The sequence below is a fragment of the Gossypium arboreum genome, chromosome 5 (genome assembly GCF_025698485.1).
Source record: "Gossypium arboreum isolate Shixiya-1 chromosome 5, ASM2569848v2, whole genome shotgun sequence".
Taxonomy (NCBI): domain Eukaryota; kingdom Viridiplantae; phylum Streptophyta; class Magnoliopsida; order Malvales; family Malvaceae; genus Gossypium; species Gossypium arboreum.
The window spans coordinates 22,844,841-22,863,128 of record NC_069074.1 but is presented as its reverse complement, the minus strand read 5'-3'; the positions used below and the strand labels follow the sequence as shown (position 1 = coordinate 22,863,128).

Below are 18,288 nucleotides of genomic sequence, written 5' to 3'. Positions count from 1 at the left end.
TATTAATTAGGAGGTCTTAAATAGAAATTTGACCAATTTCTAAGTTATGGACAAAATTGGACATGGATGAAATTTTGGAAAGTTTAGTAGTAAGGGTATTTTGGTCATTTAGGGTAAAATGAATTAAAATACAAAATTAAAAGCCAATTTTGCTCATCTTCTTCACCATGGACGTGTATACCAAGGGAGACTCCATGGCTAGGGTTTTCAAGCTTCCCAAGCTCAATTGTAAGTTCGTTCTAACCCCGTTTTTCAAGTTCTTTACGTTTTTGGAGTCTCGGTAACTTGATTTAGCTTATGCTAGCAATAATTCAACCTAGGGTTCATATTTGGAAAAATGCCCATAGGTAAAATTTGTGTATTCTGGTGTTTTATGATACAATATGAGGTTTTAAATTATGTTAGACAACTTGTGCTACTCGGTTTTAAGTGAAAACGAGCAAAAGGGCTTAATTGGTAAAAATACCTAATAGTCATAAGTATATGTTAGAGTGAGAATTTGATGTTGCTATAGAAGGGAAAAGTGATCATCATGTCATAAAACATAAGAATAAGGGATGAAGTTTAATTCCCGAGCCTAGGGGCAAAAGTGTAAATATGCAAAAGTTTAGGGGCAAAATTGTAATTTTTCCAAAGTTTGAGTTAAGGACTGTTTTGAATAGTACATTAATTAAATAAGTAAAATATGATGTTTTAGATCCCGGAAAATGAGATTTGAACCTAGAATGAGAGAAAAATCGAAAATTGGGAAAGTTGGTAAAATGGCCGTTTTAATATCAAGGTAAGTTCATATGTATAATAAGCATTAATTTATGCATGTTTCAATGTAAAATTGATATATTTACTATGATCTCCGAGGTGTTGAAAGTATGTAAGTTGGTATAATAATAATACAACAATAATGTTGTAATTTATATTTGAAAGTTAAATTTAGTGAATTAATTGAATTATATTAAATTAAATGATTATGGTGCCAAGATTATGAATTGATTTAAAAATATGTCTATGGTACATGAAGTGCATTGAATTATCATACATAAATGTGATTTCTATGATTATGGATATTATGGGAAATTGTAAGTTCATATGATTTTAATAAGACAATGTGTAATTTAATATTATTGCGTTGATATTAAATGAGATGTAAGTTTATATGTAAGTAATACATCACTATTACTTGTATTATGATATTTTATAAAAATATTGGAAATATGTTTGTGGATAATTACTTGATTGGTGAAATTGTTGGAAAAGAGAGAAATCCAGTTGAACCTTTGGAAAGATTGGATGATACAGATGGTATGTAGCTAGGTCACATGTATAGTCTTGAGTGCACATCATGTGTACAAGAGAGCTACAAGACATTATGATGTAGCTAGGTCGCATGGGTGATACTATGTGTACACCATGTAGACAAGAGAGCTACGGGATATATGTAGCTAGGTCGCATGCGTGGTTCCAAGTGAAGGACACCATGTAGACAAAAGAGCTACGAGATAAACTGGCTAGATCACATGGGTGGTACTAAGTGTTCACCATGTGTACAAGAGAGCCGAACTATATGATGGGTGGAGCTATGTGCTGAAACCACCAAGTATCGAGGATTGATCCAAGTGTTCAACGGAGACTCTCTATGTATTGCTTTGTGAGTTTTGTGATGAATATGTGCAGGAACTTGGTTATGTGAATGATGTGTTCATTAAGTGACCAGGATGTGGTAAGGTTATAAACAAGTAAGTTATACATGAGGATGATTTTATGGTGACCTTGTGATCATGGGCCTATACTTGTGATGTATGAAATGTGGTGAAAATGATTTGTGATATGTATGTTAAAATGAGGTTAATACAAAGAAAGTGTGAAAGAGTGAATTAGTAATAAAACTGTTGTGGACAGTAGCAGTGACGTGATTTTGAAAAATCACCAAAAATAGTATAAATTGAATCAGAGACTGAATGAGATATCAAATTAAAGCTTAATGAGTCTATTTTCATATAAAAGAAACATAGAAAGCAAAGGAGTTCTATATTTTGAGATATTTATGTTTTCGTGAGACTGATTCAGAATGATTATGTGATCCCCTATTCTGACTTTGGAAAATCACAAAATTTGGAGAAAAATAATTAGAGGCTCAAAATTATATTTTTAAAATCCATAATGAGTCTATTTTCAAGATAAATCAACAAGAACATTATCCGAGTTCTGTCTTTGTGAGATAATTATTTTTAGTGAAGAGAGGTCAGAACTGTCAGAAAGTGAAACAGGGAAATTTTAATGAATAAACTGTACTAATTGGATAAACCAAAATTATGAAAATTTTATGGTGGAACGATATGTGAGTCTAGTTTCAGGAAAATTTACGGATCTTAATTTGGAGCTCTGTAGCTCGAATTATAAATAATTAAGTGACTATGACTCGTGTGGACAGTTTGATGTGAACATTTATTAGTAAATTGTGAAATCGTACTTACAAGAATGCTATATACATTAAGGATGTGGAATGGAGAGGAGGAGGAGGAAAATAAATATATGTGGAATACATGGAAACTATGGTATATGAAATATTGATATAATGAAATAAATTATATGTGTTTATAAGAAAACAAAAGAGAATGTTATGTATCATGACATGTGTATATATATATATATATATATATATATATGACTAGTCTCAATGTAATGCTTGTTAGGTATGGAATTGAATTGAAATGTTTCATGCAAACATGTTATTCTGCGCATCTGAATCGTGGTATTTTATAAAGATATGATCTAGCTTTAAATATGAATGCTTGATGATTAAGCTGAAGATATTTGGTAAGATGATAATCTTGGTATAAATGTATAAGTGGTACTACAATAAACAAGGTAAAATGAGTATGAGAGACACATGTATGATGACATACAAATGCTATGTTTGTGGTTTAATTGAGGATGTATAATTATTAAATGAATACCATGTTATATGCTTTTGATTTTGTATAAGTGTGTAAAAGATCAAGGTTGACCAAAGCTTGGAAAATAGCCTAGGTATATTCCACACAGGCAGAGACACAACCATGTGTCTCAGCCGTGTATGGAACACGACTTTGGGACACAGGCGTGTGGAGCCTTAAAGCATGAAATTTTCAAGATTTTCGTAAGTTCTCGGTTTAGTCCCAAACCCTTTCTAAAGTATGTTTTGGGCTCCGTAGACTCAAATAAGGGACTATGTGTAAGAGAATGAACGCTTTGAAATATGAATAAAATTTTATGGCTCGTATTTTAGTTTAATGTTTGTATGTTTGTCTGGTAACGCCTTGTACCTTAGCCCGGCCTCGGATACGGGTAAGGGGTGTTACAATTTTTAATTCAAACAATTTTTAAATATAATTTTAAATTGAAAGTAACATGTAAAAAATTTATCAATTTTAAGGAATATATTTAGGGGCGTAGCCGGGGGCATGGCCCCGGCCGCCATAAAATGTAAAATTGTATTTTAAGCCCTTAAAATTTTTTAAAAATTTTAAATTAGTAAAGGTAAAATTACACTTTGGCCCCTTAAAATTATAAAAATTTGATTTAATCCTTTACAAATTATAAAGATATAAACTATAGAAAATTAAAATTTCATCCAGCCCCTAAAAATTTTTCTCAAGCTTAGCCCTGAATATATTGAAAAATTTAAGATGTAACTAATAAATTTTTAAATATAATTTTGAAGAGTATGGACTAAATTGAAATTTTAATAAATTTTTAATGATCATTTATGATATTATTCAATTTTTAGACTATGGAGGGGAGGTCGGGTCGGGTCTTTCAATATCCGACTTCCATTTTTTATCTTAATTAAAAAAGGGAATAATATTGTACATGATCCCTGACAATTCATTAACATTTCAATTTAGTCCATCCACTTCAAATTTATATTTAAATCTTATTAGTTTCATCTTAAATTTTTCAATATTGTCCCTAAAATTTATCAAATTTTTATATGTTCCTTCAATTTAAAATTATATTTAAAATTTGTTATTTTATAATTAAAAATATTAAAGTATATTTTTATTTAAATTAAAAATTAAAGTATTGAAATAAAATTATTACTAAAATATGAAAAATTGAGATTTACTTGTTAAGGAGGTACAATTTTTAAGATGAATATTATGATTTACTCTTAAACCTGAAAAATGAATGGACTATATTGAAATTTTGACAATCTTTCAAGGATTATTTATGATAATACCCCATCTTTTAATAAGATAAGCAGGCATGAAAACTGAAAAGAAAAAGAAAGTTATGGGAAGGGAAGTCGGCATGTGGAGGTGCCGTCTTCCCTAGTCTTGTATTCCAAAGTCCGCTCCTCCAATTCCCGATTTCTAACTAGTTCAATAAATAATTCATTAACCCCACTAATTTGTTAAATAATTTTTCAAACGAATATATATGGTTAAAAAAAGGCACATTTTGATGTGAAATCAGTGAATAAATCCATCACCACAAGTTTTCATAAAGATAAACGAACAGCAAAGTGCCAAACTCCTGCTTGATGGAGCTTTTTTGGGTTTAATAATATGGAGAAGCTTATTAAGAACTTGCTCAGGAAAGTAGTTAAAGATTGAAAATTTTGATCTTTTGGTTGGAGATTTCTGGGTTATTTTATGTGTATATATAAATTATTTATCAAAAGTTATTTTGTATCCTTACTAAATAGCAACTTTCTTAAATGTACAAATTACAATGGAAAGAATTCTGCTAGTATAAACCTATGCTATTAATGCACGAGGGCTAGGCAATAACCTATAACAATATATCATTCTAAAAATTATACACATTTCTCGTTTTGGGTTCATCAAAAAACAATATACAACAGAGTTTTAATTCAATTAACAATTCAATTAACAATAATAATATTGCAAACTCTTGCAAGTTGTGAGTTTTAGCCGTGTCATGTCCTCTTCAGATAAATATATTAGTTAAAGGGTTGAGGGCTGAAGGTAGAAGTGAAAATACATTATTTCGCGTGCAATGAGTTACATTTTTTTTTCTATGCATGTGAGCTTTTAGTTCATATATCAAAAGGCTGGAAACACATACTCGGGCGAATTTAGGGGTGACAGGGGTAGGCCTCTTTAAAATGTAAAATTATTATTTAAGTCTTAAAAATTTTTTAAAAATTTTAAATTAATAAAAGTAAAATTACATTTTGGCATCTTAAAATTATAAAAATTTAATTAAATCCTTTCAAAATTATAAAAATATAGACTATAAAAATTTAAAATTTTATTTTAATCACCCTTAAAAAATTATTCTGGCTTAACCCTAGACTAAAACATGTTCTCATTGATGTTCATAAGTACTTCACATGCGTTTCTCAGACATCAGAACTTTCCAGCTTGCATGTGGACCTTCACCTGTTTCATGTAGTGCAGGCACCCAACCCATTTCTTTTGCGATTTCTTCAAGTTCTCCCATTATGGTTACCGAGTCCTGTATATATACACGTCCACCGGGTCTTAATATCCGGTCCATCTCGAGCATGATGGTTGAGATATTACACCTGCAACAAACAAGATATGGGCACAAGAAACTTTACATGAAGAATGTGAATTAACAAAGGGCACAAGCAGGAAAAGAAGGATGAATAAATTACCTCTTCTTCTCAACGGAGAAAAGACTTGCTGCATGCAATAGGTCATATGTTCTTGGATAAGTATCAAATGGCTCACACCTGTGTAAAAAATTGAGAGTCATGATTATTAAAGCAATAGGAAAATAAAATCAAGTGCATTGTGTTAAAAGAAGAAATTGAATATAAGAGTTGAGTCTATACCAGTCATGCATAACTCCTATAAGGCCACGATCATAAATTACAGGCAAGGTGTTGAACCCACTAACAGGAACAACATTCATAACCCAACAATCAACCTGGAGATCATGTAATGCTGCTGCAAACCTGTCAGAGTCGAGATAAGCAAAAATTACAAAATAATAACAATGCATTTTTTTAAAAAAAGTGTATGCAGTGGCATGATGTATAAGATGTTACCCTCCAAGTCCAGCTCTCATGTCCATCACATTACGTAGTTTCATATCTTTCCAGTGATATGCACGTACATAGTTCTTTATTATTTCGTTCAAGTAATTTGACTCTGCTCTAAAGATTTCCTTTCTGGATATGTGGGCATCCATGTCTATTGTTTGAAGTCGTTCAGGTGGATAGTGAAGACGTTCAGGCCATGCGCTACAATTTGAGCCATAACCATTCCCTGGCAATGGAGTGATGCAGGTCCTCAAATTAGTGTACCTGCAATAGTCATATTTGTAACTTCTTATGAGCAGTTCAACTTTCACTAGTTAAGTGCCATTTTGTTGAAAAGAACACACTACTAACAAGAAAGCACCCAGCTACTGCGTAAGAGAATATTATTGAAGTTTGCCCTAAGCGGTGTGAACTCTCCTAAGCGTTCCGACTCCCTACTCTCTCTAATTTTTAAATGCGAAGTCTTAAACAAGGATTTCTAAATTCTTCTTCTATGCCACTTTGTGACTTTATTTGTTAACTATTTATGTAAAAACGAAAGAGATTGGTCTAACCACTTGGATTAACCATTAGAGTTCATATCTATATGTAAATGGCTACAGAAAAATAATTTCTATCTTTTAATCACTAACTGAAGTTATCTGTGTTTGATAACAATTCGTTAAGAACATTAAGAGTTGGTTTGGTGCACAAAGTAGAATTAAAACAAACCCAAATATTTTTGAACATATGGGTGGTTTCAGAAGTTTAAACCTAAAGCTATTGATGCTTCACTACACCAGAGCCCTGATCAGAAGAGAAATTTTAACAGAATAGTGCAGGATAATTAGTCAAAGTGATTAATCCACTGCCAAATGCATTCATTCTTGTATTTTTTTTCTAGTGTCATTATATTTGGTGAATGTATGTGTATTGAAGAAAAGCATACCAAACATTGTCTGAATTATCATCAGGATCACAAAGGGGAGGTAGCACTTTTGCATCACGATTAAGATAGCAACTATTGTTTAAAGGCTTCCTCCATATGACAATATATCCCTCCTTCTTTACTAGTTCCCAGCAAATGCGCGTCGTAAGATCCTCCATTTCTGTAGAAGATAAGCTAAAAATGATAAGTCATTGCTAGGTCTCAATCATGTTTTTTTAATGCTGCAGTATTATTGAATACTAAAACGATGATAATGGTGGAATGAAGGGCATGGTTGATCAAGTTATATACTACATGCATTTGACGGGGGGAGGGGGGAGGTTCAAACAGAATAACCAGTTCAAAATATTTGAAGCATTTAAAACAGTATCAGGATGTCAAGAACTGTAAAAAACCCGAGTAATAGAGAGAGAAAGAGAATAACCAATTCAAAATATTTGAAGCATCTAAAACTGTCTCTGGATATCAAGCATTGTATAAAAGCTATGAAAAAGAGAGAGAAGGCAGCAAAAAACTTGAAATGGGGAGCTACCTTCCCATTGCTCTTGTAGGTTATCTTCATGTTTATCTACACGCTTTGCAGCCCAGATAAAATATCCTCCAGCCCTAAGCATCCTGTTTGCCTCGAGAAGCAAAATTCCATCTTCATCACAGGCAAAAATACAAAGAAGTGTCAACATCAAAGATCCAAGGTCAATATAAACCATACATGAACTTACAGACAAAATCAATTAATTAAACTTACTCAGCATGCAAACACATACATGTGAAACACGGACACATACAAGTACACATCTGCATACATGCAATCCTAACCAGGTTGCAGTAATCGCATAAAAAAAAGAAGCTTCTTGAATTAATGCAAATAGAAGTTCTCAAATATTTCAAGTTGTAGTAGCTGTTCAAAACGAGATATGTTAAAGAAAAGAGAGCGTACCATCACGAGTCCAATTAATGCCACAATTTGAACAATGTATCAGGTCAAAAGCCTGACTTGGATACAACAGGCGACGTGTAGCAAATACCGCAACCATGGCAGGCACTCCACGCTCCAGTGCAAATTGAATTTGGCTTCCATGAACATCTTTAGGTGCTATTGTTAAGGTGGTAACATTGCGTCGCAGGAGAAAGGCACCAAAACTGGCAACTCCACCGCCAATATCTAATGCAACACGAATATGGTGGCCAAACGAAATCTCGGAAACCATCTGAATGCAAAGAGATCGTTATGAATGCCATGCAAAAGATTAGTGTTAAAACCAAGCAAAGATTGTGAAATCATAAAACCTGTGAAATCTGATTCAAATATCGATCTGCACCATGAATAAATTGTGTTCCACCTCCTGGGAAAATGACCTTATCTTCTTTTATTGATATCCAATTTTTCCCACCTCTATCTTCAACCAAACCAGCATGCGGCACATTGCTGAACCAAACCTGCAATTATATCTCACAATTAGCCAAAAAAACCTTTGATGAAATGTTTGACAAAGTGAAATAGTTACTTTGAGGTATAGCACCAAAAGGAGATTTTAATATCCAATTTATTCATAATAGAAGTAATGATTCAGTTAAATTGCGTAACCTCTTGCTTATTGAATAAATTTCTTAACTTAACAGAAAAAAGCACATATGTAAAAAAGGTCTATATAAAATATTTAAAATATTCAGTTAAATTTGAAGTATTTCAATAAAAACAATCACCGTATTTAGACACAAGGATTGATACCAAATAACTCATCAACTTTACTAAAAATGGCAAAGGGAATGTATTTCACACATTAGACAACTAAATATTAAATCTGTCTATGTGTTGGGACTTGGGACTGGTTAGAGTTGGAAACTTTTTTAAAGTATAATTCAAAATTAGGTTTAGGGCGAAGTTAAAAATTTTTGGGAATAGAAATTATATTATAAATTTTATGATAGTAAAATTGTAAATTTTATTATTTCAATAATCTATGTCTTTATAATTTTAAAGGATTAAATTAATTTTTATTATTTTTAAGAGGTTAAATTACAATTTTATTTTTATAAAAATTTTAAATAGTCTAAATAAAAAATTTATATTAAGGGTCGGAATCCAATTGTGCTAGAAGTATAAAATTTGTTTTATTAAAATAATTAAAAATAATAATAATCGGTTTATTATTAATAGTAATAATTTTATAATTAAATTTAAATAAAAATTATAATTATTTAAGCTTGAATTATAAATATATATATATATCATAAGTCTGATCTTCAAACAGAATTTAATGAATAACACGTAAACAGATATAGGGAGATAGAAGTCATTTTCTATTTGGTTTCTGGTTGCATGAATAGCATATATTTGCTTCATTTAAATTATCTCACGGAAATGTCTGCTGGAATGAAAGGAACAGAGGTGCTAGATTTGACATCTAATAACCCAATCAACGATAAAACAAAATAAATCCCAAAATGCAGTTGCTCGAGAAAAATTTCCTATATTAATCTCCCACCTAAAGCTACAGTTTATTAAAATCATCAAAAATTTTCTTACTACAAAATCTAATTATTATTATTTTTAAATGTAAATGAAAAAGAATTTTCAGGCGAAAACTAACCTCATCACGGCTCTGAGGCCACGGAATAGGAATCCGGTAACCTTCCGGCCTCGGAACTACACAGTCCAACGATTTATCATTTCCAGGACAATGCCTTTCGTATTTCTCCCCTTTTTCACTGTTATTAAACAGCTTAATAGCTTCCTCATTATCCAAACACGGTATATAATCTACTTTACTCCTCTCGCATACCTTATATTTCTCAAACCTCACCTTAACTTCACCACCACTCTTCTTCTTCTTTTCCTTTTCTTCCCCTCCTCCTAACTCGTTGCCGTCGCTGAGCTCTGTAAGAGCACTTATGGATATTGAATCCCACTGTCCGACAAAGAATTCGTCCGACATTGCTCCCGTTTTGTCGATTATTCCCGTCCTTCTCACTGCCGGAAGACTCGGCGGCGGCGAAGGTGGTGAAGTCGGAGGCGACATTTGCCGAGGTAGTGAGTAGTAACTGAAGGAGAAAGGAGAGGAGGAGGAGGAGGAGGAGAAGTGAGTGTCAAGGAAAACGAAGGAAAAAGAGAGGAGAACCATGGCCGAAAATATAACGAACTTCGGAGTTTTAAAGACATCAGTTATTGTCGCCATCGTTGATGCCACGGTTGTTGTTGTAGAACTGGTTATTGGGGCAGTCGGCTTCATTTTGTTTGTATTTGTGAAAAACTTTTGGAGTTTTTATGATTTCTCCCTGGAAATTGATGGAAAACCTGCGAGTAAAAAAAACGACAGATTTTGAGTTCCAGAAAAAATTTGCTTTCAGTTAATTCTGTTTTAACCAAATTAACCTCCTGAAATCAAATTGGTTTTGTTTCACCAAAAAAAAAAACTTTTTTCAGTTTGATTATTAGTTTAACATATTTAAAAATAACAATTATAAGTTAAATTAGTTTCGTATTAAAAAATTAAGAAATAAATATTAAAATTATACATGAATTATAGTTTAATGTGTAATTGTATACAAAACTTTGATTTTGTGTAATTTTATACATAAAATTTTGATTTAATCCAATTATTATAAATTATTAACACAATTATCAATATAATATTATTTTATATTTATATATTGTATACATAAATAATTATATTTATCCCGTATAAAAATAAATTAATCTATTTAATTCTTTAAATGTGTATGATTAAATCAAAATTAAAGTTTTAAGTATATATTTGATTCACAATTAGAGCTTGACGTGTATAATTATTTAAGATTCATGTATAAATTACCCATTAAATCAAAGTTAATGTATGATTTTAAGATTTACCCAACAAAAATCATTTAAAATATATTAGATTATGTTAAGGGTGTTGTGAATGAAAAAAAATATTTTTTTATATATACTATGTTTTAAATTTATTTAACAATCATCATTGATGGAATGTTTAAAATTGTTTAAATTTTATTAACATCGATTCAATTATTACATATATTATTATTAATAATAAGTCTTGACTTTAATAATAAATTGTATTACATTAAAAAACGTAAATTCAATTTTTAAAATGATATTGTTAAAAAAGGTAAGTCTAAAATGAAATTAGAAAAAATGAGATATATAATTTTATGTTCTTTAATATAAAAATTATATAGAAGCATGAAAAAAACATATTCATAAGCTGCATAAGAAGTACAGATACAATATGATATAATATTTAAAAATCTTTAAAATGATATAATATTAATTTTAAATGTTTAAAATTTATTTATTTCTTAAATCACGTGCCCATGTCCATTGACGCGTTTATTTATTTTAATTTAATTAATTATATATTTATTTTACTTAATTAATTTAAATAACTATTTTAAAAATTATTAGTTTCTCAAATAACGTGCGCACGTATATTGATGTTTTTATTTATTTTAATTTAATAACTATATATTTATTTTACTCAATTAATGTAAATAATTATTTTTAAAAGTTATTAATTTCTTAAATCACGTGCGCACTTATATTATCGTGTCTATTTGTTTTAATTTAATAATTATATATTTATTTTACTCAATTAAAGTAAATAATTATTTTAAAATTTTCATTAGTTTCTTAATTCACGCACGTATATTTACGAGTTTAATTATTTTAATTTAATTTATATAAATAATTATTTTAACTTGTGATATTAATTTGGTCAACAGTTTTATAAATATTAGATTTTATCACACTCAAACTATAAGTAAAAGAAAATATTTTTATTTAAAATGAATATAGATAGAATGGCAATAAACTTGTATTTAAATATTATTGAATGCATATTTGATTCTTGGATTTTTGTAACTTAATTGTTTTAGCTAAATACCAAGTACGTAGATTTTTCAACTTTACATAAATGAAATTAAACCAATGAATACTTGTATAACTCTTCTTACGAGAACATGCCTACATTTCATACCAACATATGACTACAATGGATAAATACAATTAGATTTGAGAATAAAGAATCAAAGAGTAATATTGTAGGAAGACACACCTTTCTCAGAACCTTCTCACACACAAAAATATATATATCACCCCATACCATTTAGTGGAATTTGACAAGTGTCCTGATATTTCAAAAATTGCCTTTCTTAATGGCATATAAAATCCAGAAGAAATATAAATGAGAGTCTTGTTCATATGCTATTAAACCAATCAGTTCAGTTAGCTTATTACCAGATCTAGTTACCAAAACTTGTTTTTTACAGTGCTTGAACAAACTAGGAGAACTATGCTTTTGGAAGTAACCTACACAAATCTCACCTTTCTTTTATCCAACTCCTTCTTTCATTGAAGAACACATCCAATACTAAATCATGATATACTGATACTCATTTGGCCCAAAACATTAATTCGCCAGAAGCTTACAATTTGGCGAACTAACTATCAAAGTGCGTCAGAACAGTCAACTTCGCGTCTATCCGCCTTCAATTTAGATCAGCCTGATTTGGGGTGTGATAAATAGTGTGAGCTCCGATTTGACTTCCAACCGATTGTAAAATTTCCAATAATCTACAATAATTCAAACAAAGAAAACATAAACAACATAGTGCTTAGTAAGTTCGTAAGAAATTTAAACATAACTTACTGATTTTAGTATAACCTGAGCATTGATCACATTTCTATATACAAATTGGAAACATGGCATTCTTTGTCCTATGCGCATCACAACCCAACAAGGTTAGCATACTTACAGCCATGACATAAATCATAATTCATGCTTTTATACCAAATAATCCACATGCAATCATATTTCATTTCCATTCCCTGGTACTTAAATCAGATGTCATTTTCATTACACACTTATCCAATTTCCACCCAATTAACTATAATGAAATAACATTGGATACGTAGGATAACAATGCTCATACGAGTTGTAAAAATGGGTCTGCTCACGTGAGTTGTGAAAATGTGCCTGCTCACACAAACTGTGGGTTGGGATAATAACGTTACACGATGCTGCTCACACAAGTTGTGAATAATCCACAATAAATGTAGGATCTTAGCCATCGGTAAGACATCCAAGACCAACACCCAAAACAATGATAACGTTAATGACATGTCATTTATATTCTAACTGTTCACTAAGTTCATACGGGCCTCAGTTTATATCCATATCAATTAGACCTTTGAACATTATCATTTAGACAAGAATTCAACTATAGACATTCTATTTTCAATTTCAAACATCAATTATACCAACCTTTACAATTTAGTCCTTCTAACAATAAACATTAATGTGCCATAAATATTTAATAATAAGACATATATAAGTATACTCTTCAAACCAAAAAGATAAATATAAATCAGTTTAATCATTATATGAACTTACCTAAATCGAAATAGTAACAAACAGGTCACCAAGGACTACTCAGCAATTTTCCCATTTCTGCGTTTATCTACAGATTGATTCGTTTTTTGATCTATATAATAATTTAATTCAATTAACCATTCAAAATACTTAAAAATATTTAAATACATGCACATGACTATTTAGTAACAATTTACATTATTTCGCTTAACTTTTACCTTTTATTCAATTTAGTCCATAAAACCGAAATGTACTTATTTTTTTCACAATTCAACCTAAAACCTTAGTGTTGAATTCAATATAACCCCTTAACAGCTCCTAAGTAACTAAATTTTACAAAAATTCCTTGTTAAATTTAATATTTTATCATTTTAGCCCCTAAACTTAAAATTAACAAAAATCACTTCACAAAATAGCCATATTAACAATCAAACTCATAAAGCTATCATTTAACTTCATGAACATCTAAAATCCATTAATGGCAAGTTTCAAAACCTTTAACAATTTTATGAAATAGTCCCTAGGTTTGCTAGATTAAGCTACAACGATCTCAAAAACATAAATTTAACTAAAAACGGAAGCAAAATTCACTTACATGTAAGATGAATGCTTGGCTGAATCTCTTAACGTCTTCTAATGGTGTTTGCAGTTGGGAAAGTTCAAATGGAGAAGATGATAGCTTTGTTTTCTATTTTTTTATAATTTTATTTACTTAATTACTATTTTACCCTTGTAATTTAATTAAAATTTGACCAAAAACATGCATGAACTGTCCACACACTTCAAAATATGACTAGTTGCTATTTAAAGTGATTCAATCATGCTGCTATAGTCATTTAGTACCTTTAAATAAATGACAAATAGCTTTTTATATTTTATGATTTAGTCCTTTTTGCCTAATTAACCAACCAAACATCAAAATCATTGAATCAAACTTTAATATGACACTCTAATAGACTTGTAAATATTAAATAAATAATATTTACTAATTCACTGGTCGAAATTGTGGTCCTGAAACCACCAATTCTGACACCACTGAAAAATGAGTTATTATAAAAAAATAAAACGTAAACTCATTTAACTCACTGGTAAATATAATCATGCAAGCAAAAAAAAGTGTACTTGGTATTCCTATAAAAAAAAACCAAACAATAGTTAAAGCTTTCATATGTAAAGTGTTATTGGAGTTCAAATCTCATCATAAATAAATTTTATTATGTAATAAACAATAAAAAAACAAAAAAAGAAAAAACTTTTATAATAATTTAATTTTATAAAATGAATTTTAATAAATTCTCAATTGAGGTGGAATTGGTTGATAAGTAACACTATTATAGAGTTACCAAGTTAGCAAATAAACTAATTGTGATAAGGTTTTGGGTACATTGAAACATAGAATAATAGTATGAAATACCAAAATTAACAAATATATATACATTAGGTGAAAGTTGAGGGATAAAATATTACATTAATTAACCATTTTAAAAATAAGGCTAAATTAGATAAAAGAAATGGGGAGTTAGTTTAGTTAAAAAAAATTGTCTTATATGGTTTGATAATACAAAATAATGAAGTTTTTGGATGTTGGTAGAAAGTGGAAGATGATACGAAAGCTACACATATTACTGCTACAAATCTTTATTCCTTTTCAACATAATTAATAGTCGTTGGAGGAATGTTAATTTTAATTTTCCATTTTGGAATTATAATAATCAAACTAGAAATCCATAGATAATTTTCATTGCAATGGGCAGGAAAATAAAGACACCCAATTTCTGAGTAAAACTATTTAACAATAAAAGATTACATTGCCAAGTCAATATTGCTTTGGAAGGATAATTATAACTAGCTACATGAAAAGGATAATTATATTATTTTAATGATAGATATTTGCAATTATTATAATGTTTTACTTTTGTACGTTTCATATTTTAATCATTTCATTATCGCCTCTGCAATTTTTAATTTCATAGGATTGGAGATTAAATTTATATATAAAATTGGATTAAATTGAACAAATATTTTGATATTAACACTAATGTCTAACTTGAATTCAATCTACACCTATTAACACTCCAATCGCTTCACACATCTACCCCTAGCTAAAAGTCTCTCATCATTTTAATCTAAAATTGCTAAAAATAAACGGTTAATTCTCTCTAGATTTATTACTTCAAACACAATATCCTCGCCGAAAATAATAAAAGGTTTTATCAAAATTATAAATTATTCTTTTGCTCTAAAAATATATAATTATTAATGTAAGTAAATTTATATTTTGGTCACTCAATTTTTAAAAGTTATAAAATAGTCACAGAACTATTCGAAAGTTTTTATTTAAGATAGCAGACTATTAAGTTTTTTTTTTTAAGATAGTAAACTAATAAGTTTTTTTTTTTTAAAAAAAAAGTTCAACTAGCGCGCACCAAACAAACAATTCTATAATCGATACTATGGATCAGTATCCATCGATGAGTAAAAGAACACATCGTAGATCCAAGTTGATCTGACGGCCAATGTTGGAGATTGAAGGCTAAAGTTATTTGGATTTTAATTCATAAATTCATAAAGTTTAAAATTGTTTCATAAAAAAAAATTGAATTATTGAAAAGAATGAGAAAGAGAGCTTTCAATTTATGTGGGTGGTATCAATAGAGAATATCATACAAAAACAATTTTAATAGCTTAGTCACTTAAATGAAAATTTTCGAATAATTCAATAATTATTTTATAATTTTTTAAAGTTGAGTGACCAAAACATAAATTTATTAATAATTTAAGAATCTCGGATGAAGATTCACCAAAAATATTTTTCCTCGCCTTCTCCCTTGACTTTAATTGGGGCGTAAATTTTATTTCTTTATTTATTTTAAAGTAGGAATATTAAACACGCTATAGAAAATGGAAATTGACATTAAATCGCGAATTATGTTTTGAAATTCTTAATCCATTTTTATCCGTTACCAAGCCAATTCCAAAGGCAAAAATATAGTCAAATTGGTAATTTCTCAAAAATGATTGAACATTGACATCATTTCAGTTAATGTTGAAGTGGGCGGAATTAGGACTTAAGGTACAACATCGTACACGTTTCCAGCACGTACCAACCCTTCGTACTGCTTGTGTCCTAATTAAGTAGACCCAAAACAATAAATGGTGGAAGGAAAATTGGAATAGATTATTGATATTACAACCATGAACAAAAGTGGAAAACAATAATAGAATACATGAGATTTTGGTTACAAAAACCAAATATAATAATTGGTCTGACCGGCATAAGCTCAAGATGGAAATCGATATCATTGGTAGTTTTCACACACAACATTGAAAACCAAACTAGGAAGATATGTTGTGCAACATCATGGTTTTGAACTCTTGAAAATCAACCATGCCGTCAAAGTTGGTGTCGTAGAAGCAAATCATGCTCCTGCAATCTTTGCCACTGTTTGCATCCCACAACCCAAGCCTTCCCAACACGCTTTCCAGCTCTTCGCATGAAATGAACCCATCCCCGTTCAAGTCGAACACCTCGAAAGCCTTGGCCAGGTCATCTTCATCATCATCATCATCATCATCATCATCTTCTTCTTCTTCTTCTTCAATGATGTCCCCATTAACGCTGTGGTTGGAGATGGAATCGCAGAAGGACAAGAATTCATGCATGTTCAGACATGGCTTTCCCACTAAGGGCTCCAGCTCCTGGAGGCTAAACTGGACACCGATTCCATCCAGTAGGCAATTGAGTTCTTCCAGGCTAACCAAGCCATCCCCATTCTTGTCCAGCTTCTCGAATATCCGTTGTAGGTCCTTCTTGCTAAGGGCTGTACCTGACATGTTTCTACCGACCATTAACTTCTTCAACTGCTGTAGCTTTTGTAATTTAGTGTTTCTGGTTTGGAAAGTATGATACTGCATAATCAAAGATTCTTCCTATATATATATATATGCTAATGGCTGAAGATATTGGTAGTTTATGAGAAATCATTTTAACTTTACGGAGAAAGGAAGCTTGCAAGAAGTTTCCTATATAATTTATATTTATTGATGGAAAATATGTATAATTATTCCTTGAGTTTTAACTAAAAGATGTAGAATTTAATTTCTATTTTTTTAATTTGGAGGTTTGACTATGTAAGTGAATATTCTAGAATAAAAAAATTATAATTCGGAAGTTTGATTGTGTAAGTGAAGATTCTAGAACCAAAATTTGAATCTTCTAAAATTATCTATTGTTTAAGGATTTTATTTAGAGAAAATATTTAGTAAAATCAGTTAAGTTTTTAACTCTATAAATAAAGTTAAGAAGTTGATAAGAATTAAAAAATATTTTAAAAAGAGAAACATATGCCAATATTTAAAGTTTATTTGGTAGTAATATTGATGCTGAGCTAAATAACATGCTGATTGTTCTTATTCCCAAAGTTCAAAACCCAGAGGATTCATCTCAAATTCTTTCCCATAAGCCTTTGCACTGTCCTCTACAAATTGGTGATGAAGGTTAATGCCAACCGTTTCAAGCACATCTTCTCAAAAATTATTGCGCAAGAACAAGCTAGATTTATTGTGGGCAGAAATATCACAGACAACATTGTCATAGCTCAAGAAGTTATCCACTCAATGAAGAGCAGAAAAAGCAGAAAGTGGATAGCTATCAAAATTGATTTGGAGAAAGCATAAGACCGGGTGCGATAGGATTTCATTGATGCTTCTCTTCAGGCGGCAGGTATCCCTGATTACCTCAGAAGTGTTATAATATTTGCTATTTCTAACTCTTCTATGTAGGTCTTATGGAATGGTGTCCCGACCTCTAAATTCAAACCTGATAGGGGAAATAGACAGGGATGTCCTCTTGCTCCTTATTTGTTTGTTTTATGCATGGAATGGTTAGGACATTCTATTAATTCGACATTATCTAAAGGAATCTGGAACCTTATACGCCTCTAGCTCGGGACTTTCTCTTTCCCACCTCTTCTTTA

The 18,288-nt window shown here is 30.3% G+C and overlaps 2 protein-coding genes across 2 annotated transcripts; both read right to left on the bottom strand.

Annotated features, from left to right (window-relative positions):
- Positions 1–5,139: 5,139 nt before the first annotated feature.
- On the bottom strand, positions 5,140–10,288 carry LOC108481340 (probable methyltransferase PMT10). The gene is made up of 9 exons (XM_017784486.2): positions 9,536–10,288; positions 8,232–8,381; positions 7,882–8,152; positions 7,477–7,587; positions 6,945–7,104; positions 6,023–6,280; positions 5,807–5,929; positions 5,627–5,704; positions 5,140–5,533 (listed from the first exon to the last, which is right to left on the bottom strand). Exons 1-9 carry the CDS (start codon positions 10,172–10,174, stop codon positions 5,335–5,337), a joined length of 1,989 nt encoding a protein of 662 aa, XP_017639975.2. The 5' UTR covers positions 10,175–10,288; the 3' UTR covers positions 5,140–5,334.
- Positions 10,289–16,469: 6,181 nt separating this feature from the next.
- On the bottom strand, positions 16,470–17,336 carry LOC108482594 (probable calcium-binding protein CML44). The gene has a single exon (XM_017785722.2). The coding sequence runs from the start codon at positions 17,225–17,227 to the stop codon at positions 16,649–16,651; it is 579 nt and encodes a 192-aa protein (XP_017641211.2). The 5' UTR covers positions 17,228–17,336; the 3' UTR covers positions 16,470–16,648.
- Positions 17,337–18,288: the final 952 nt, after the last annotated feature.